This window comes from Microcaecilia unicolor, chromosome 13 (assembly GCF_901765095.1).
Source record: "Microcaecilia unicolor chromosome 13, aMicUni1.1, whole genome shotgun sequence".
NCBI lineage: Eukaryota > Metazoa > Chordata > Amphibia > Gymnophiona > Siphonopidae > Microcaecilia > Microcaecilia unicolor.
Genome location: NC_044043.1, coordinates 41846443 through 41869182, shown reverse-complemented (window position 1 = coordinate 41869182; position 22740 = coordinate 41846443). Strand labels below are relative to the sequence as shown.

Below are 22740 nucleotides of genomic sequence, written 5' to 3'. Positions count from 1 at the left end.
AAAAGCTTCCAGTACAGCAAATCCTAAAGTGAAAATGACTGTCTGTACCCTTCATCTATTTCAGATCACACTGTTCTGTACAAACAAGGTCCATGTCTTCTCCCTCTTGAGCCAAGAAATGTTTTGCCCTATCAGCAGCATTACCTAATATAGCTAACACGCGGATAGCGCACCAAATCAGCACTACCACAGGGGTAGCATGGGCACCCAACGGTCATTTCAAAGTTGGTGTGCACTGTTTCCCGTTGTAGAAAATAATTTTCTATTTTCTACAGCAGGAGGCGTTCCCAGCGGTAATCAGCAGTGCGGCCACATTGGAGAACATTGCCTGATTATCGCAAAGGTAGCATGTGAGCCACTAGGTCAATGGGTGGCAGGAAAGGCTCAGGCGGTAAACAGCCGTGTTTTATCTTTCATTTTAGTGCGCGGCCATTTACTGCCCCATTAAAAAATGCCTTTTTTCCCAGCCACGGTAAAAATGGCCAAGCGCGTGTGTGCCGAATACACGCACCAACACTACAGCAGGCCACTTTTTACCATGGCTTAGTAAAAGGACCCCATATTTTAATACAGCAGAACTTATCAGTTTTTGTCTTCTCTCACTTCAGTGATTGTCAAATATTTTTTTCCTCTGAATTTCAGCTCGATTATATATATATATATATATTTTACAGTTTAAAAAATCTTTCTGGTCAGTTTTCATTCATTTTAGGGTTTTTCTTTTAAATTATTGTTCATACCCACTAATAAATTATTGTTCATACCCACTACTTTTGAAATGTCAGATCTCTTCATCCATGCTGTTTAGCCAAAAGAAATTAATTCCTTGATGTTGAAAAGTAGAGGTATTGTGAAAAACTAGAAATATGTAAAACTGCATGAAGATCATGTTTAACTGGACCTAAAATAATATACAAGATTTAAAAACTGCCACCCCGGCCAAACCAAGGCTACCCAGAGCCGTATCAATCTATTAACGTACAAAACACCATGAAAAGCTCTCTCAAACACATAACACAGCAATAAAAGCCAAAGTTTCACCGTTTTGTAAAAACTGCAGTAAGTGAACTCAAACCTAATTCTCTCCATTAGCCTTGTCCATATTGTAGGAACCCTCTGAGTTTAGCCTCGTAATAATGGTTTGGAACCAATAGGACGCCTTGAATTGACTAAATCACTGGGATGCCACTCCTTTAAACAGTGTGGCCCTCTGCTTTTTAATATATGGAAGACAGTGATATAATCAATTTGAATGCTTGCTTTAATAGGGATCTAAAAACTACAATACACTACCTAAAGCCTGTGTATTAGCCTCTCAGTGAGGTCAATATACAGGCAATTGCAACTATGTGTCACCAAAAATCAATAACCATTCAAAATGAGTTTAAATCCAACACATACTTCCCAATATTCTGCCAGCAGCAGCTGCCAGCTGAATTAGCCATGGATATTCAGTGCTGGGCCATATGTAGGCACTGACACTAGCACTGAAGATCTAGGACTAAATTTCACTAGGGCTGGCCTGCAGAGCTTATGCAGGTCTCAGTCGATATTCCAGCTGGGCCCGCATAAGAGTTATGTGGGCCCTGGCTGAATATTGGACGGGACCCACATAAACATTACATACTCTTCCAATAGAACAGTCATCTCATACTCTCCGTCTCAGCTCCCACTTCTTCCAGTAATGGCCCACATTCAGGCTACCATTATGTAGTTTGCCAGTTACAAGATGAAAAGTATGCATTGGAGATACCAAAACAAATACAGCAAGAGGCATACTCTGTGGCTCTCTCCCCTTTATATACTGGGTAGGCTTAATTCACCACCCTCCATAGGGTCAGCAAACTCTCACTGAAGTGTGGTGACCTACCTTTGCCACTTTAGAAGAGTTATAGCCATAGCCACAGCCATACTACCTTTACAACCCTAAAAAGAATGGTATCTCACTGCCCTTGCATCTTGCAGTTATGATAATTATACATACCTCATCTCCCAACATACTCCATAACTGTATAAGAGGCAGACCAGTTACACCATCATAGTTTGTAACCTAGAAGTTCAGAAACAAATCATCAAAATACACCAATATCATACTGTCAAACTAGCACCCCTGTTTTCAAAGCCGGGCTAGCAGCTGAATGTGCTTTGTCAGCGTTAGTGTTTCTTAGTAAACAGGGGTTAAATATGTAACTAAAACATGAGTCACATGCACTGAAAATAAAAGAAAAGGAAACAAATTATGTTTACATAGTACTCAACTAGTCACCAATTTTAAAAATAAACAAAAATCAGGCGTACTTTTATTTTGTACAGGTTTCCATGTCTAAACAGAACTTCAAATTGTTTATAATCTCAGAACTTTGGTTGTCTCTCTATACTAAATGTTTTTATTCCCTATCCTCTCTTTCAAACTGTTTTTATTGAGAAACATCATAATATACAATGTATGTTCTATACAAGATTGGATTTTCATGTACGTATTGTTTAATTGTTAAATAACCCTGAACTGGAGCTATTCTATCCAAAATTTAAATGTGCCTTAAAATTTTACCCACGCCTTTAATTAAACTGTGCAAATTTCACATGGTGTCTGAACTAGACTGCTAGTCCCAGTGATATGACCTGAGTGCTGCCCTGATATTTTGTTAGTTAACCTCTGCACAGAGGCTAGAAGTGCTTTGCGAATCACTCTCAGCTCTAATCAACTGATTGCCAGAAAGCCTCCACAGACGCAAGAACATCCATTTGCCTTGACTACCTGATTTTCTGGGCCTCCCCAGCCTAACAGGCTGGTATCTGTGGTGACTACCACTAAATCTAGAGCTGACAAGATCTTCTTTTCAACAAATTGTGCAGTTGAGGTCATGTCATGCTGGATCTCACATACCTGGCCCAAGGACAATGAAATTTGAAGGTCTGAGAAATGGGAGTAACGACTGAGGGAGCAGTACTGAAGAGGCTTCATGTGATCCCTCTCCAAGGAACTACTTCCAATATCACTGCCATAGAACCCAACACTTGCATGCAATCCTGGGCTCAAGGCAATTGTTTCAAACAAGACTTGATCTGTGATGGTAACTTCTGCATCTTGTGCTTCAGACCCTTCCTTTTTTGGTGTTGAAAAGGATAATTACTCCAAACCTGGGTATCACATTGGATGTCACTTGTAAGCTTTCTTGAAAAATACTGGCTCTGATCAATCAATCCTCCATACACAGGTGCACCCCAGTTCCTTTTTCAACCACTATCATAACCTTCAAAGTGTTACTGGGAGCTGTGGATAGTCCAAACAGCATAACTTGAAACTGATAATGACAGTTTAGCACTGCAAATCTCAAACTTCTGAGGCGGCCAGATTGGAATATGGAAGTATACCTCTGAGATCCAGCACAATGAGAAACTCATCAGAATGATCTGAAGCAATTACTGACCACAGAGTTTCTATCCTGAAGTGAGTCACCATCAGCACACAATTCAATTTTTTCAGATTGTTCATTAAAATTTTCTATACTGCCTTATTTGAGGCACAAGTCAAGGTGGTTTACAATAATAAAATAAAATTGTGAAATGAACTCTATAAGATGGGATAGGTATTCAGGATATATATATACACACACACACACACACACAATAGTGTGTAAATCGCAGAAGCTCACCCTCAGTTTGTGCAGTAAATTAGAATGGGGATTTTTCTCCTTTTTTTTTTTTAAGGTTTAATTCTCTTCAAACTTTTGAAGAAATATTTTCAACTCTGGAATGAATTGTAAGGATCAGCCAAAAAGGACTTTCTTCTTTTGGAACCACAAATTAAATATCTTCCCAGTCCCCTCTTGATGCTGGGAACTGGCATCACAGCTCCCAACTTCAGGAGATTTAATAATGGATTCTTACTACAATTCTTCTGGCAGGAGCTCAGCAAGGAGACTCCAAGTAATAATCTGCAAGACGATGGGAAAAACTCTAGTTTGTATCCTCTCTGATTACTTCTAGAACCCAGCAATCAAGTGTCATCTGGGTTCACTCCTTGAGAAATCTGGACAGGTATCCTCTCTATTGACAGCCCCAGCAAATAGACCTGGAACCTGTTTCATTGGGAGAAGCAAAAGGCAGTGACAGATTGCACCCTTCTGCCCCGGTTTCCTCTTGTCTCATGGCTGTCATACTGGCCAGGCTTGTAAAATGAAGATACATACCTGTAGCAGGTATTCTCCAAGGACAGCAGGCTCCATATTCTTACGTGTGGGTCGCCATCCGCAATGGCCCAGGAGACCGGAAATTTCCCTTAGAAAAAATTAGAAGCTTTAAGAGTGCTCGCCCGCACGGGCCCGAGCTCACTGCGCATGCGCGAGCTGCGACGTGAGCGTGACTGAACTAGTTATATAGAAAGCAAACACGAGAAAAACAGACAACTCCAACGGGGAGAAGGGAGGGTTGTAAGAATATGAAGCCTACTGTCCTCGGAGAATACCTGCTACAGGTATGTATCTTCATTTTCTCCGAGGACAAGCAGGCTCCATCTTCTTACGTGTGGGGTATCCCTAGCCCCCAGGCTCACTCAAAACAATGAACATTGGTCAATTGGGCCTCGCAACGGCGAGGACATAACTGCGATTGACCTGAAAATAAACACAACTGAGTGCAGCCTGGAAAAGAACAGAAATGGGCCTAGGAGGGTGGAGTTGGATTCTAAAACCCAAACAGATTCTGCAGCACCGACTGCCCAAAATGACTGTCGCGTCAGGTATCCTGCTGAAGGCAGTAGTGAGATGTGAATGTGTGGACAGATGACCACGTTGCAGCCTTGCAAATTTCTTCAATGGAGGCTGACTTTAAGTGAGCCACTGACGCGGCCATGGCTCTAACATTGTGAGCCGTGACATGGCCCTCTAAAGTCAGCCCAGCTTGGGCATAAGTGAAGGAAATGCAATCCGCTAGCCAATTTGAGATGATGCATTTTCCGATGGCAACTCCCATCCTGTTGGGATAAAAAGAAAAACAGCTGGGCGGACTGTCAATAGGGCTTTGTCCGCTCCACGTAAAAGGCCAATGCTCTCTTACAGTCCAAGGTGTGCAACTTGTCCTCACCAGGGCGGGTGTGTGGACGGGGAAAAAATGTTGGCAAGACAATTGACTGGTTCAGATGGAACTCCGACACCACCTTCGGCAAGAACTTAGGATGAGTGAGAAGAACTACTCTGTTATGATGGAATTTAATATAAGGAGCGTGGACTACCAGGGCTTGGAGCTCACTGACTCTACGAGTTGAAGTAACAGCCACCAAGAAAATGACCTTCCAGGTCAAATACTTCAGATGGCAGGAATTCAGTGGCTCAAAAGGAGGCTTCATCAGCTGGGTGAGAACGACATTGAGATCCCATGACATTGGTGGAGGTTTGACAGGGGGCTTTGACAAAAGCAAACCTCTCATGAAGCGAACTACTAAAGGCTGTCCAGAGAGAGGCTGATCTTCCACGCGTTGATGATAAGCACTGATTGCACTAAGGTGAACTCTTACTGAGTTAGTCTTAAGACCAGACTCTGATTGTGTAGAAGGTATTCAAGCAGGGTCCGTGTAGGACAAGAAAAAGGATCTAGGGCCTTGCTGTCACACCAGACGGCAAACCTCCTCCATTTAAAAGAACAACTCCTTTTTGTGGAATCTTTCCTGGAAGCAAGACTCGGGAGACACCCTCAGAAAGACACAAGGAGGCGAAATCTACACTCTCAACATCCAGGCCGTGAGAGCCAGAGTCCGGAGGCTGGGATGTAGAAGCGACCCCTCGTTCTGAGTGACGAGGGTCGGAAAACAATCTCCACGGTTCTTCGGAGGACAAGTCCAGAAGAAGAGGGAACCATATCTGACGGGGCCAGAAAGGTGCTATCAGAATTATGGTTCCGCTGTCTTGCCTGAGTTTCAGCAAAGTCTTCCCTACTAAAGGTATGGGAGGATATGCATACAGAAGGCCTGTCCCCCAATGAAGGAGAAAGGCATGAAGCCTGGAACAGAATTGAGGTACCTTGTGATTGATGTGAGAGGCAAAAAGATCCACCAAGGGGGTGCCCACACTCGGAAGATCTTTCGGACAATGTCCATGTTCAGTGACCACTCGTGAGGTTGCATTATCCTGCTCAACCTGTCGGCCAGACTGTTTACGCCTGCCAGATATGTAGCTTGGAGAAGCATGCCGTGCTGGTGCGCCCAAAGCCACATCTTGACGGCTTCCTGACACAGAGGGCGAGATCCGGTGCACCCCTGCTTGTTTGGTGTAATACATCGCAACCTGATTGTCTGTCTGAATTAGGATAATTTGATTGGACAGACGGTCTCTGAAAGCCTTTAGAGCGTTACAGATCATTCGCAATTCCAGGAGATTGATCTGAAGACCTTTTTGTGGAAGGACCAAGCTCCTTGAGTGTGAAGCCCATCTACATGAGTTCCCCAACCCAGGAGGGATGCATCCGTCGTCAGCACTTTTTGTGGCTGAGGAATTTGGAATGGACGTCGGAAGGTCAGATTGGAGCGAATGGTCCACCATTGTAGGGAATTGCAAAAATCGGTGGAAAGATGAATGACATCCTCTAGATCCCCTGTAGCCTGACACCACTGGGAAGCTAGGGTCCGTTGAGCTTATCTCATATGTAGACGTGCCATGGGAGTCACATGAACTGTGGAGGCCATGTGGCCAAGAAGCCTCAACATTTGCCGAGCTGTGATCTGTTGAGACGTTCGAGCCGAAGACACTAAGGCTAGAAGATTGTCCGCCCTTGCCTGGGGGAGATAAGCTCAAGACGTCCGTGTGTTCAACAGAGCTCCTATGAATTCCAATTTCTGTACTGGAACTAGGTGGGACTTGGGATAATTTATTACAAACCCCAGCAGTTCGAGCAGATGAATAGTCATCTGCATGGATCGTAGAACTCCTGCCTCCGAGGTGTTCTTTACCACCCAATCGTCGAGATAAGGACACACATGCACTCCCAGTCTGCGTAGCGATGCTGCGACAACTGCCAAGCACTTTGTAAAGACCCGGGGTGCAGATGCTAGACCAAAGGGCAGCACGCAGTACTGAAAATGCTGAGTTCCCAGATGAAATCGAAGGTACTTCCTGTTAGCTGGAAGCACCGAGATGCGAGTATAGGCATCCTTTAAGTCCAGAGAGCATAGCCAATCGTTGTCCTGACTCATGGGAAGAAGGGTGCCCAGGGAAAGCATCCTGAACTTTTCTCGGACTAGAAATTTGTTCAGGGCCCTTAGGTTTAGGATGGGACGCATCCCCCCCGTTTTCTTTTGCACAAGGAAGTACCTGGAATAGAATCCCAGCCCTTCTTCCCCTGGTGGAACGGGTTCGACCGCATTGGCCTTTAGAAGGGCGGAGAGTTCCTCTGCAAGTACCTGCTTGTGCTGGGAGCTGAAGGATTGAGCTCCCAGTGGGCAATTTGGAGGTTTTGATTCCAGATTGAGAGCGTATCCTAACCGGACTATTTGAAGAACCCACCTGTCGGAGGTTATAAGAGGCCACCTTTGTTGAAAATTATCAACCTCCCCCAACAGGTAGATCGTCCGGCAGAGATACTCTTACCTCGGCTATGCTGCTCCGTAGCCAGTAAAAAACCCGTCCCTTGTTTTTGCTGGGGAGCCGGAGGGGCCTTCAGTGCACGCCGCTGACGAGAGCGAGCCTGCTGGGAGCGAGCTTGAACAGGCTGTCGAGAGGCAGAAGTGTACCTATGCCTATTATAGGAATAGGGAGCACTCCTCCTCCCTCCAAAAAACCTCCTAGAGGAGGTGGTAGTAGCAGAAGGTGTCCTGCGGGAGAGAGAATCCATAGCATCATGATACTTCTTGAGGGTATCGACCATATCCTCAACCTTCTCTCCAAAAAGTTTATCCCCCCGGCAAGGAACATCCGCCATCCACTGCTGGGTCTTCTGATCCAGGTCCGAGACACGCAGCCATTAGAGTCTGCGCATCACGATACCCTGAGCAGCTACTCGGGAGGCGGCATCATAAGTGTCGTAAGCCCCCTGGCCAAGAATTTGCGACACGCCTTCTGCTGCCTGACCACCTGGTGAAAAGGCTCAGCAAGCTCCGGAGGAAGAGCTTCAACTAAACTGGACAGTTGCTTAACCGAGTTCCGTAAGTGAATGCTGGTGTACAGCTGGTATGTTTGGATCTTGGTGGTGAGCATTCCAGCCTGATATGTACGCCTCCCAAAAGAATCCAAGGTCCTAGACTCTATGCCTGGGAGCGCCGAGGCATAGTCTCTAGTACTCTTGGCTCTTCTGAGAGCAGAGTCCACCACCATAGAATCGTGAGGAAGTTGGGCCTTCATCACAGGCTCACCATGGACTCTGTACTGGGATTCGGACTTCTTGTTGACAACTGAATTAGAGAGAGGGCAAGACCAATTCCACAACATCACGTCCCTGAGTGTATTGTGCAGGGAGGCCGTTGCAACCTCTGCAGGCGGAGAAGGATAATCCAGAACCTCAAACATCTCAGCCCTGGGCTCATCCACAGCCTCCATAGGAAATGGAATGTCCTTAGACATTTCCCGCACAAAAGATGAAAAAGAAAGAATCTCAGGTGGAGATTGTCTAATTTCAATAGGTGGAGTAGGATCAGAAGGAAGCCCCTGGGAGTCTTCTTCCGAAAAATACCTGGGGTCTTCCTCCTCTCCCCATGAGTGCTCCTCTTCGGTATCTGACAAAAGCTCTCGAAGAGCAGCCTGAACCTGAGCCTGTTTCGACTTCGAGGATCGATGTCCTCGTGGGGGATGTTGAGAAGTCGACTCCTGCCTGGACTCCGGCGAAGCTTCCTCCACCAACGTCAAGGGAGAGTCAACCCGGGTGGTAACCGGCTCTGGTACCGATGGCAGGGACCTCACAGGAGATGGGCCAGACGCCGTCTCAGCAGTAGGTACGGGAGGCGCAAGCACCTCTGGTACCGAAGCAGGCTGACGGAGCAGTCCTTCCAGAAGCCCTGGAAGAATGGCTCGGAGACGCTCATTGAGAGCTGCCATCGGAAAAGGCTGTGGGGCCGGTGCAGGAGTCGGTGCCAGAATCTGAAGGGGTTCGAAAGCCGGTACCAGGCTGTCAGACGACCGACGCATCGGCACCTCCTGAATGGAAGGTGAGCCATCCTCCCAGCGCTGAATCTTCTGGGGTGCCAACTCCCTCGGCTCCCTGGAGCTCTCGGTACCGTGAGAAGGAGATCGATGACTGTGCTTCTTAGCCTTCGCCCGTCATCGACACTCCTCGGTACCGATGAAGACGACGTGGAATCCTCACACCTCCTCGGGGCCGGGTCCGACTCAGGTCAGTCCCGGGGGGCCTGCATAGTAGTAGGCCTCAAGACGGGTGGAAACCCACTCAATCCCTCGCTGCTCCCAGCTCGAAGTGGGATCTCAGCAGCCATTACCTGGACTCTCGATGCTGCTTCCCTCGACGTCGATACTGCCGACCTCGGTACCGATGCCAATGTCGACATCGAAGAACCGGACCGATCCGAAAAAGTCTCTCGCGCTGAGCCTCTCGAGCCACCTGGGCCCTCTTCTTCATCAACTTACACAACTTGCAAGCAGCTGGAAGATGATCGGCCATGAGGCACTGGAGACACCATGCACCAGGGTCGGTAGATGAGATGGTCCGATTGCAGCGAGCACAGCGCTTGAAGCCGCTGGGAGTCCTCGATGACATGGGCAGGAAAATAGTGCCCGCAAAATCAAACGGCTCAATCATGCCAATTGAAAAGCCACAAAAAGAAGGAAAAAAAGATGCTGCTGAGCAGCCTAAGGGCGGCCGCAACGAAAAAGAAAGGAAACAACAAATTAAGAAAACTTAAAAAAAAAATAAAAAATAAGGGAAAACATTTTTTTTTTTTTTTTTAATTTTAGCTAAAGAACCTAACTAAAAAAGAAGAGAAAGAGAAGAGAAGAGAAAAAGGCGCGATAAATGCAAAACAAGTTCTCCTGGGCCGAAACGAGGAGCAGCTGAAAAACACCATTCTCTCGCGAAGCGGATGAAAAAGAACTAATTCAGTCACGCTCGTGTTGAGGACGGGAAGCGGCCCGCGCATGCGAGCACTCTTAAAGCTTCTAGTTTTTTCTAAGAGAAAATTCCGGTCTCCCGGGCCGTCGTGGACAACGACCTACATTTAAGAAGATGGAGCCTGCTTGTCCTCTGAGAATGTTTAGCATCCCGAAAATAAGAGCAGTTAGGACAGAAGGAAGATCCAAGTTTTTCCAGAAGCCTTTGAGGCCCAGCCTTACCTAGATCAATTTCTGAAGATCCTCAAACAACAACTTGCCCCTAATTGGAAGCTTATTATAAGACTTAGAAGCTGTGGTGCTCATTTTCAAAGATGATGAACACCTCAAAATACCTTAAAAAAAAAAAGTCCAATTCCCAATTCTGGATGTTTCACACTGAAGTTTATCTAGATAGAAAGGGGTAAGTTGTGGGTGGGACTAGAGATGGCCCAAAAGTAGGATGTCCAACAGCGATTTTCGAATGGGAAGAAACGTCCAAGGAGGACATTTTTATCTAGACCTGCTTCAGTCACTCCAAGTTACAAAGAGGTGCTTTGATTGAGCAGCTGACCATTGGAGAGATTAAGGCATGACCCCTCCTTAATCCCCCAGTAGTTGCTCTCCCCCTCTGTCTCCCCTGAAAGAAAAAACAGACTTTATGCAGGCATTACGGCCATGCTAAACAAAGCAGCAAGCAGGTCAGAGGAGTAGCCTAGTGTTAAGTGCAATGGACTGTAAACCAAGGGACACAGGTTCAAATCCCACTGTAATAATTTTTTTATGTAGCTCCCTCCAGGAACAGAAAAATACTTACTGTATCTAGGGTATAGGACACTTGCAAGCCTGAAGGCTATTAAAGTGGTGTGCATTCAGGTACAATAGGTATTTTTTTCTGTTCCTTGAGGGATTACATTTACAGTGGGATTTGAGCTGTGTCCCTTGGGTTACGGTCCACTGCACTAACCACTAGTCTGCTACTGTGTTCTGAAAGGACGTCTTTGTGATCATTTTCATAACCATGTGCCAGACAGATGTCCTTGAGCCTTGTTTTCCCCCCATTTATAATTTAAAAATTTCAGTTTGTAAAATGGCTGTTCAGGATGGACACCTCCAGCATAAGAACACACTTCTCACATATTTTCAAATAGGAAACCCCAACGTTTTTCCTGTTCAAAAATGGCTACAAGATGGACGTTTTTTTTCTGGCACTTAAGACGTCCTTTTGAAAATGCCCCTCTATGTCTGCAGCCATAACTGATGTCTTGCAGAAACTGCCAGAACCATCTGACACACAGAAGTCTGCACTAAATCATATAGGGCATCTGCTACACAAGCTAAGCCCCCTTCCAGTTGTGCAGCTTACTCCGGATCCTGGGAATCAAGCTCCTGATCTCAAGAATTAGCCTCCTGAACCCAGCTAAAGCAGACCCTAGCCACATAAGCACTATAGACAGAAGCCTGAAGACAATGCAGCCACATCAAGAGAAATTTTTCCACTCTGTGATCCCGACTGTCTTTAAGTGGTGTATCTCCCCCGACTGGAATAGTAGTCTTTTTAGTAACAGCACTCAACAAGGCATCTACCTTAGGCTGTAACAGCTTTCCCTTTTCCATCAGTGGCCAATCCAGGTCACAAGTATCTGTCAGAATCCCAAACAGTAGCAAGATTCCATGCTACTAATCCCAGGGACAGCAGAAGCTTTCCCCATTTCTATCTCAACTTTTAAACTTCTCCTTTGCTCAACTGGAAAACCAGTTAAGAACTAGACAAAGCATTTCTTGGCAGAGCGTAGACACAGGCATGTTTGGGAATCTATTCGGGAGCCATTTGCATTGCACTGTTTTGTATAAATTTTGTTTCGTTGGACTTTGGTATCCCTTCTTTAGGAAAACACTTGGCAGGTCTCATTGAGCTACTGTGGCGGGGCGGGGGGGGGAGGGGAAGTTGTACATTCATTATCTTAAAAACTCAAAAAGTTTTGAAGTTGAATTTACATACGTCATGGGCTGGAGGGACTACTCGTTTCATGCATTGTTTTACACGGGCAAGATGTAGTGATGTTTTGGTGGCATTTTGCATTCTGTTATGTATCCCTTGCTTATACACTTAATAAAGACTTCTTATAAATTAAAAAAACAAAATAGACAAAGCAACATCTTCCACCTGCTGGAGATAGAAAATATAGAATTGTGTGCTCTGTCATATAAGGACAGTGTGCAGCATCCTGGTGGTTATCCATTTAAATATCAGCCAGGCTTGATCCTATTTAGTGTCAGAGATCTTCAAGCTTTCCCAGACCAATATTGCAAGGTCAACTGACTTGGATATTTCAGCAGATCAGTGCTTCTCAGCCCTCTCTGGAAGGTACACCTAACCAATTACCACAAATATACATGAGATACATTTGCATATATTGGAGAAACATGCCCTCAGATTCTATATAGCGCGCCTAGAGATCCATGCCAAAATCTAGGGGTATTCTATAACAATGCACGTAACTTAACTGGCTTAACAAGCTAAACAGCATTGATAACAGCACTTAACAAGCAATAAAGAGCACTAATTAGAATTTACAAGCACAACTTACTATGCGTATTCTGTAATGAACTGCGCAGTTCAAAAGGGGCATGGCTATGGGTGTGGAAATGGGCAAAACCTAACTGTATTCTATACACCACGCCTAAATCTAGGCACCACTTATAGAATATGCTTAGGTAGAAATCTTTACTGTGTGGATTTTTTTTTAGGCGCCATATATAGAATCTGGCTCAATCATTCTTTCATAAGCATATTTGTGGTAATCCTGAAAATCTCACTAGTTTGGTGCACCTCCCAGAGAGGGCTGAGAAGCACTGTAGTAAATCACTGAATAAGACTTTAAAGTAAGTTTACTGTGTTAACAAATGTGCAATACTATTTTTATTTTTTTTAGTTTTGATTGTATTAAGTAGACTACTAATTGCTTTGTGCATTAGTATTAAAGATAGGACAAGTAATTTACAAATAAAAACAGTATGTTTGTATTGCTAAACTAAGGCTACTGTAGCAAACACTAACAAAACAAAAAGAAACCCTAGGTTGTATCATACTATTTACCTGTGCAAGCAAGGCTGTGCCTCTTGTCATCTCATTAACAGTTACATCAGCTTCCGAAGAAAATTGATCCTCATCTTTTGAGAACAAAGAAAAAAAAATTAAAACTAGACATACGTTTGCTGCAAAGAGAAGAAAATATGAAAAAAAAAAAAAACAACATGACTACCATATAAGCAGAGAACTACTAAGACATTTGTGTATTTTTTTTTGTTACATTTGTACCCCGCGCTTTCCCACTCATAGCAGGTTCAGTGCGGCTTACATATTACTTATTTTCCAAACAAAAAGGACATTCTGATCTAATCTGTTAATCTGGATACTCTTCTAGAACTGCAGGCTGAGTACAGCATCAGCTGCCTCAAAATCTCTAGCCCTCTTCAAATCTAGGCTTAAAGCACACCTTTTTGATGCTGCTTTTAACTCCTAACCCTTACTCACTTGTTCAGTATCCATCATGTTTTATCATTTCCACCTTAGGAATTCCCTTATCCCCTGTTTGTCTGCCCTAATTAGATTGTAAGCTCGGTCAAGCACGGACTGTCTCTTCATGTCCGGTGTACAGTACTGCGTAAATCTAGTAGCGCTAAAGAAATGATGATTAGTAGTAATAGTATACACTATGCATCCTTCTGACTTCACATGCAATTTTAAGTTCATCCCCTTATTCTCCAACTCTTGTTACTCTATCTCATCTGTCTATATGTTTCACTTACAGTATGCTTGCACCCTATACTATTAGGATGTTTTATTGTGTTGCTATTGTGAGTAGCAACTATGCCATAATATGTACTGTTGTAATATTTTTTTCTGCTGAAATTGTCTATTGCTTATGTTCAGATTGTTCTTGCTATACACTGAACTTGAGTAAATTTCTTCTAGAAGGCAGTAAATTAATGAAAAAAAAATACACACACACACACTGTATTCAGTATAGATGGAGGAATGGAAGAAGTGTGCAAAAAATATTTCAAATATTCAGGTTTGGGAACCAGAATTACTGTTCAAAAAAGATTGTGCCTCAAACAGTCGCTACTTTCATTGAAGTGTGACAGGGAAATCAAATAGGTATCTTGAAGAGGACAAGAACTCACATCCAACATCCACCGGTTGGAGGTGATTAGAGCTTACTCTCCTAAAAACAGGCAGTCACCATTCTGAAGTTGAACATGTGAGGGAATTGGCCCACAGGGCATTGTGAGGTTTGGGGGGGCAGCTATACCTCGAGGTTCCTGGTTTCCTCCTTTTCTTTCATTCTGAAAGAAAGTTTGGCATGACTGAATTTGAAGACTTTGAAACTATCTAGAGCAACCTGATATAGCTTGGTTAGCTAAAAATGAGGTGGCAGTGGCTTGGGATGTCTTCGGGTAATCTCCGAGGCTTGGATTCCTCCAAGTCCTTGACCAGTTTTTCTAGATCTTCTCCAAAAAGCTGCTTCACTTTGAATGGAAGCCTACTGAGGTGAGTTTTGGAAGCAGAATCTGCAGACCAATTTCAGTCATTAAATTATTTTCTAGCACTCACAGCTGTTGCTATGCCCTTTAGTTAGATCATCATGGGTATCAGTCACATAAGCCAAAATTGATTCCAAATTATCAGGATCCACTGAATCCTTTAGTACTTTTGACTAAGCTATACTATGTGCTTGGTGGACTGAAAGAGATATCCTAAAGACACATGTGCTTCAAACTGCTGCCTGAAGAGCTAAAGCGGAGACCACAAACGACTACTTAAGGAAAAATTCAAGTTTATAATCCTGGACAGTTCCTCCCTCCACAGGAATTGTCTCTGGAACTGCTGTTACTAAGGCATCCATTTTAAGTTGCTTTGGTCTCTCTCTCTAGATATCAAAGGATAGAACTTTGCCATAACTCTACACACTCTTAATCCCACTTCCAGAGTGTCCACTCAGCTAAGAGCTGAAGAAATATGTTAGCCTTGCTAGCCCTTGCTCTCAGTAAAATACAGGCCAATAGCTCATAATAAGAGCAAGGCTTCTTAAAATCAAAATCATCTCTGATACAAAAGAGAGCTAGCTTGTAAGAAATCAGTGATCACCTTTGACACAGTTACATTTCACTGTAGCAAGTGCTGAGCTGGCAAGGGAGGGGGGCATTTACTCTGAGACTGGCACCTGCAAGACGTCATGAGCAAGAGTTGCTATGGTTGTGTAGAGATAGTATTGGGTCAGCTGCACCCCGGGTGAGAACATCCAAAGGAGTGGGCTAGGGAAAGTTTGGGGAACATGCAAAGTCATCTAATAAGATGCACTCTGGGCATATCTTGTTTATACTTAGAGCTTGATAGTATGTGAAGTCATTTTGATCAACTGATAAGGTCCAAGAACCCTGGTGACAAAGCTAGGGTCCACTGAAATGAATAGGGTGAAAATAGTATAAAAATGGGAGTCAGAAGGGTATTAGAACAGAAGGAAGGCTACAAGATAAGGAGGGTGACAGACGTGTCGTAGACTGCTGTTCAAACCATACGAATACCTGATTTGCCTGTATGGCTATTGGTAAGATTGAAATAAACTATCTTCTTTTATCCCAGCGAGTCCTTCTGATTATGGAGTTCGTTAATTCCTGGACTGTGTAAGAGCAGTCTGGGGGAGTATGAGGTCAGAGTAATTGGTAGGAACTCACAAATTATTTACTAGAGAGAGCCCCTGGCTTCCGCTGCCCAAACGGGAGAGGCAGACCTAATTATATACAGAGCCTGCATAACCTAATACAAAGGAAATGCTTTTGAGGATTTTCTCATTCCATCTAAGATAGGAGGCTTCTGAAGTGGAGTAGAAGATATTCCTAAAATCTCTAAGGATTTAGCAATAACTAACGGAAGCTCTTTACTGTGGAAAAAAATGAATTATTGTAGGGTCATCAGCCACTGGGATTTCTCCATCCTCTAACTGTTCCACTATGGATGTAGCCTTAGACCTCAAAGAACCATCTTGGTTGTAAACTGGACTGCACTCAGTGTGCTCTAGTAAGTCTAAAAGCCTATTTTTAGTAGCTGAACTGTTAGCAAAGATTTGGAAGTGGAAGGCAGAGGCTCTGTACTCAGAGATCCCTGAGAAAACTAACAAAAAGGTTTTGTATAAAAGGAAAACAAATTCCAAGGATAAGGGAATCTATCTCTAAGGATTCTGAAAGGTCTCCTGAGGGAACAAAAAATTCCCCAGAGCAGCCAATCTCCTCTGTAAATGTAAACTAACAGGTTGCTGAATTGCTTCATTTGCAGGCAGCATAAAAGCCCGAGGCTGCCTCTACATTACTCTTTAATATCACTGTCCCCCCTCCCCCACCTACATTATTTCCTCATGAACCACAGGACTGTAATGGTACCAAGAAAATCTGTCTTAAAACTACTTGGAAGCTAGTTGCCAGCATGGCCAGATTAACATATTGGGCCCTAGGCAAACATACATGTGTGAGCGCACTCACCACCGCCCCCCCCCCCCCCCCGTCACATTCATTTTCCTTGCTCTCCTCCCCCCAAAAGTATAAGGGGAAGTGCAGTCTCTTGCTGTGGGTGTGGCAGCAATAAATTTGTGAGTGAGCATGGAGACTAAGTAGACACATCTTCAAATGGAATGGCTTAATGGTTAGAGCTGGAGAGCTTCTAGATTACCGAGTCCTGGATTTCTGATAACCCTATCCCAGTGCACTATGGGACCTGCAGCACTAATTTCAGTGGATAGAATCAGGGACTACAAAGAGCACACTAAAATGGGATGTAAATTCAACAGGGCTGGAACTGGTTGACTTGGCTCTGGAGCAACAAGCCGAGAACATGGGAAGTTGAGCAAGTCATCTCACCCTCCACTAGCCCTGGTACAAACCACGGATGTCCAGGATGGACTGCCCAAGCAATATTTACAGGCAATGTTTAAAAAATGTATTTACATGCAAGAAAAGCTTCATAAATGGAAGCAGCAAAGGAAGATATTCACTTTGTCACTTTAGATAGGATATTGGCTGTGGAGGCAGTATAAGGACAGTTGTCAAATGAATTTGCTAAGTAACAATAGCTAGCGTGGTAAATTCCCCAGGCTGAAAACTTTCCTTCACTTAGTATGTGTACATTTGTACCAGTGGACTTCTCCACTCCAGCCCAAATGTAAAAGTGTGTTCTTAGCAGAGACAGAAACATACATAGGTGCACACACATATTTCTGGTGCTGTGCTGCTCTTTCAACTCATGTTCTCCCCCACCTTTGCCCTCCATCACAATGTTTTTGCATTTTCTGCTAGCTATTTTTAAGCTTGTAATAACCTTTCACACTTCCCCCATTCTTCTTACATTCCTACCCCTTCTTACCAATCCCCCTCCCCTCCAGGACACTCACTGGCTCCACCGACTCTATTCACCCCCCCCCCCAAACACGTAGTACTTGCAGGGCATAAGGACTTAGGGTAGTTCTGCTACTCCTTCCTGTGACTAGTGCTGCCCAGAACTGAACTCTGAAAAATATCCAGGCAATTTATCCATCATTCTGGCTTCAAACCAAGTAATTTAAAAATTTGCAGAATCCTGAAAAACATCCAGACAGTTGGCAAACCTCACCTCCTGAATCCTGAGCCCACCTTCCAAGGCCCCCAAAGTATGGGGCCCTAGCCACATGCCTAGCTTCCCAATGCCTTAATTAGGCTGCGGTTGCCAGAGTACTCCTGTCATTCTCTGCTGAGCAGAGTCAGAAGAGAAGAGAGGCACAGTGATCATAAGAGTGGCAGACCCTACAGTGAGAGCAATGTTCAGTGTGATCCACTGGGGCCTCCATTGTACAGTGTGCCTGAAAGTTTACCACAACACATCTGTGGGCTGCTTCCTAAGTCTGAAGCAAACAGAACTCAGCTGTGTTTAAAAACAGTACTGGAATCTAAGCTGTCTCAGGCAGGTAATAAAGAGATCCTCCTTCGGAGCGATGAATAAAGCTCTCATCTGAAACTACTGAATACTGTATATCCCTGACAGCCATCGGGGTAGCAGCAGTGAGGTTCTTCTCCTGTTGATTTAAATTTATTTCAGTACTGTTGCAACTTAGTATAAAAGGAAGAACCAGTAAGTTAACCGCCTCCTCCAAAATGTTTATATTATGGTAAAATTATGTCTTACCTGATCATTTTCTTTCCTTTAGTTGCAGCAGATGAATCCAGGAACTGGTGGGTTGTAGCCACCTACCAGCAGATGCAGACAGAGAACACTGAAAAGAAAGCAGTGACCCTGGACATCCAGCTCCTTATCACTTCAGTATAGGTCTCATCCCCAAAGCAGAAGATAAGGGTAAAGTATTGAAACAAGAACACACCTCACAACTATGCGGCAACAGCCGAACACAACTTGAAATTGTAACACTTTTTCTTCTTTTTATTTTATTCTCAGAAATCAGTTCCCCTATTCGAAGAAGGAAATGCATGGCTAGAACAATAAAGGGCAGGGATCCTGGATTCATCTGCTACGACTAAAGGAAAGAAAATTTTCAGGTAAGACAATTTTATCTTCCTTAGCCTCAGGAGCAGATGAATTCAGGAACTGGTGGGCTGTATCAAAGCAATTCCCTAAATAGGGTGGGAAGCTGCCGCCCCTCGAGAGAGCACTGTCGCTCCAAAAAGTGCATCCCCCTGCGCCGAAACATCAAATCTGTAGTGTTTAATAAAGAAATTATCAAGAATAAAATTACAGAGCACGTACAAAAACATGGGCTGATGAGACAAAGTCAGCAAGGATTTAGTGAAGGGAAGTCTTGCCTCACCAATCTACTGCATTTTTTGAGGGGGTGAACAAACATGTGGACAATGGGGAGCCGGTGGATATTGTGTATCTGGATTTTCAAAAGGCGTTTCACAAAGTGCCTCATGAAAGACTCCTGAGGAAACTGGAGAGTCATGGGATCGGAGGTATGGTATTACTATGGATTAAAGAGCTGGTTGAAAGATAGGAAGCAAAGAGTAGGGTTGAATGGTCAATATTCTCAGTGGAGAAGGGTAGTTAGTGGGGTCCCGCAGGGGTCTGTGTTGGGACCGCTGCTTTTTAACATATTTATAAATGACCTAGAGATGGGAGTAACTAGTGAAGTAATTAAATTCGCAGATGACAAAATTATTCAGGGTCAAGTCGCAGGAGTGTGAAAGATTACAGGAGGACCTCGTGAGATGATTGGGCGTCCAAGTGGCAGATGAAGTTCAGTGTTGACAAGTGCAAAGTGATGCATGTGGTTAAGAGGAACCCGAATTACAGCTATGTCATGCAAGGTTCTGCGTTAGGAGTTACGGACCTAGAAAGGAATCTGGGAGTCATCGTCGATAAGACGTTAAAAATGTCTGCCCAGTGTGCTGCCACGGCTATGAAAGCGCACAGAATGTTGAGTATTATTAGGAAAGGGATGGAAAACAAACATGAGGATGTTATAATGCCGTTGTATCGCTCCATGGTGCGACCGCACCTGGAGTATTGTGTCCAATTCTGATCGCCGCATCTCAAAAAAAGATATAAAGGAATTAGAAAAGGTGCAGAGAAGGGTGACGAAAATGATAAAGGGAATGGAACGACTTCCCTATGAGGAAAGGCTGAGAAGGTTAGGGCTCTTCAGCTTGGAGAAAAGGCGGCTGAGGGGTGATATGATAAGAGGTCTACAAGATAATGAGTGGAGTAGAGCGGACAGATGTGAAGCGTTTGTTTACACTTTCAAACAACAACAAAACCAGGGGACAAGATGAAGCTAGAATATGGTAGATTTAAAACAAATAGGAGAAGCAGCGTGTAGTTAGACTCTGGAACTCGTTGCCGGAGAATACAGTGACAGCAGCTGGCCTTACGGAATTTAAAGGGGGTTTGGACAGATTCCTGAGGGAAAAGTCCATTGAACATTATTAATTTTTTTTTTGGAGGGGGGTGGGGTGGGGTTTGCCGGGTTCTTGAAGCCTGGATTGGCCGCTGTCGGAGACAGGATGCTGGGCTTCATGGACCCTTGATCTTTTCCCCAATATGGCAGTGCTTATGTACTTATATGTATAATGTTGAGAAGTCCAAGTGGTTGCTTGACAAATGTTGCCCAAAGAAAGGACACCCGTTTCGGCCCAAGAGGTAGCCTGTGTGCGAGTCGAATGGGCACGCAAGCCGTCAGGAGGAATCTGACCCTGCACAAGGTAAGCCGAAACAATGGCTTCTTTAAGCTACCAAGCAATAGTCGCTTTGGAGGCAGCAAAACCTCGTCTAGGACCTGACAAAAGGACAAAAAGATGGTTCGAACACCGGAAGTCATTTGTCATCTGAAGATAGCAGAAGAGAACGATGAACATCCAAGAGGGTTAGAAGAGAAAAAGTCTGTGGAAAATCCGACTTCCGGAAGAAAAAAGGTGGCTGATTCAAATGGAAAGCCGATATGACTTCAGGCAAAAAAGAAGTAACAGTCCGCAGCGTAACCCCAGAGTCTGAAAACTGAAGAAAAGGCTCCCGATACGACAGCACCTACAGTTCAGAAACCCTACGCACAGAGGCAATGGCTACCAAAAATACCGTCTTCAGAGTGACATCTTTATCAATGGCCAATCGCAAGGGTTCAAACAGCGGACCCTGTAACACGCTGAGCACGGACGACGTACCAGGGGGGGGGGGGTCTACGGTGATGAGCGCCTTTCAAAAACCAAGTCACATCAGAGTGAGCCGCAAGAGAAGATCCTGACACCCGACCCCGGAAACAAGCAAGGACCATGACTTGAACCCAGAGGGAATTATAAGCCAAACCCTTCTGCAACCTTCTTGCAGAAATGCCAAAATCTGGGAAACAGACGCCTTAAGGAGAGACCAAGAACGCTCCGCACACCACGACTCAAATGTGCGCCACACTCTGGCATAAGCTGAAGTAGTGGAACACTTCTGGGCTCGAAGCAAAGTGGCAATGACTGAATCAGTATAGCCCTTCTTCCTTAGTCTTGCCCTCTCAAGAGCCAAGCTGTAAGACCAAAGCGGGAGGCATCTTCCATCTGTACTGGGCCCTGATGGAGAAGTCCAGGAAGAACTGGCAGTCGTAGCGGAGGCACCAGCAGAAGTTGAACTAAGTCTGCATACCACGAACGATGTGGCCAATTTGGGGCTACCAAACCCACCGGACTGCGATGAAGTCTGATCAGACGCAGAAAACGCCAGATTAGTGGCCATGGCAGGAAGTTGTAAAGGAGGTCGCATTCTGGCCAGGACTGTAGCACAGCATCCAGCTCTGCAAAGTTGACCTCTTTTCTTCTGCTGAAGAACTTGGGAACTTTGGAATTCTTTTTGGTTGCCATCAGATCCATCACGGGTGATCCCCACCTTTGGCAGAACAGAAGAAATGCTTCCTTCGCCAGTTCCCATTCCGCCGCATTCAGAAGATGACAGCTGAGAAAAGCCGCTTGAATATTGTCCTGGCTCGCAATGTGAGCTGCTGACAGAGAAGATGAGACTCTGCCCATCGGAGCACGCTGATGGCCTCCGTGGCTAGTGCCACGCTCTGAGTGCCCCCTTGCTGGTTGATGTACGCTATTGCTGAAGTGTTGTCCGAGAGAATTTGAACTGCCTGACCCTCCAGGAGATCCTGAAAGGATTGGAGGGCCAGTGTCACAGCTCTCAACTCCAGCCTGTTGATGGGCCACTTTGCTTCTGTCTCTGACCAACGCCCCTGCGCCGCTTGGTTGAGACAATGAGCTCCCCACCCCGAGAGGCTGGCATCCGTGACTACCAGGACCCACTGTGGCGCTAGAGACATTCCGTTCCGAAGATTAGGGACACAGCCACCAGGCCATGCTGTCCCTCGCTATAGGAAGCCAAGGTAGACGACGTTGATAATCGTGAGTCACTGGAGACCATCGAAGCAACAGGGTGTGCTGGAGAGGACGCATATAAGCTCTCTCCCACGGAACCACCTCCAGGGTGGCTGTCATTGACCCGAGAACTTGGACATAATCCCAAGCTCGAGGGCAGGCAGTTCTTAAAAGACAGCAAATCTGAAAACAAAGCTTGAGTCTCCTGGTTTCTGGCAAGACGACATGCCCTTAAGCTGTGTCAAAAACCACCCCCAGATACTCCAACAACTGGGAATGAACCAAAAGGCTCTTGGACAGATTGATCACCCAACTCAGGGACAGCAGAAACTGCAAAACCCAAGAGGTGGCTAACCGACTCTCTTGTTCTGAGTCTGCTCAGATCAATCAATCGTCGAGATAAGGGTGAACCTTGATCCCCTGTTTAGTAGAAAAGCCGTGGCAACTACCACGACTTTGGAAAAGGTGCAAGAGGCCTTAGCCAGCCCAAAGGGCAGTGCGCAAAAGTGAAAATGACGGCCTAGCACAACAAACCGTAGAAACTTCTGATGGCGAACCCGGAGACACTCATTCACATGTCTGAGATTGAGAATAGGCCTGAAGGAACCCCCTTCGACTGGTGCGCACCTCGGTCTGCGGTACAGGGACCAGTGCACCAAGGTCCAGCAACACCTGCAAAGTGGCCTCTATTGCCGCTCTTCTGGCTTTTGTGGCACATCGAGATTCCAAAAAGAAGTCTGTGACAGGCAAGGCAAACTCTAATCTGTAGCCATCTCTGATAAGATCCAAGACCCACTGGTCTGAAGTAATCTTGGTCCAC

At 45.0% G+C, this 22740-nt stretch overlaps 1 protein-coding gene across 4 annotated transcripts in view; it reads right to left on the bottom strand.

The window, feature by feature from the left end:
- AKAP1 (A-kinase anchoring protein 1) overlaps window positions 1-22740 on the bottom strand; it is a 163383-nt gene that overhangs the window by 3056 nt on the left and 137587 nt on the right. For all 4 annotated transcript variants that reach the window (XM_030222232.1, XM_030222231.1, XM_030222234.1 and 1 more), the window contains 2 exons: window positions 13126-13199; window positions 1985-2050 (listed from right to left, as the gene is read on the bottom strand). In XM_030222232.1, coding sequence (XP_030078092.1) covers window positions 1985-2050; window positions 13126-13199 — 140 coding nt within the window. The remainder of the gene's footprint in view (window positions 1-1984; window positions 2051-13125; window positions 13200-22740) is intronic.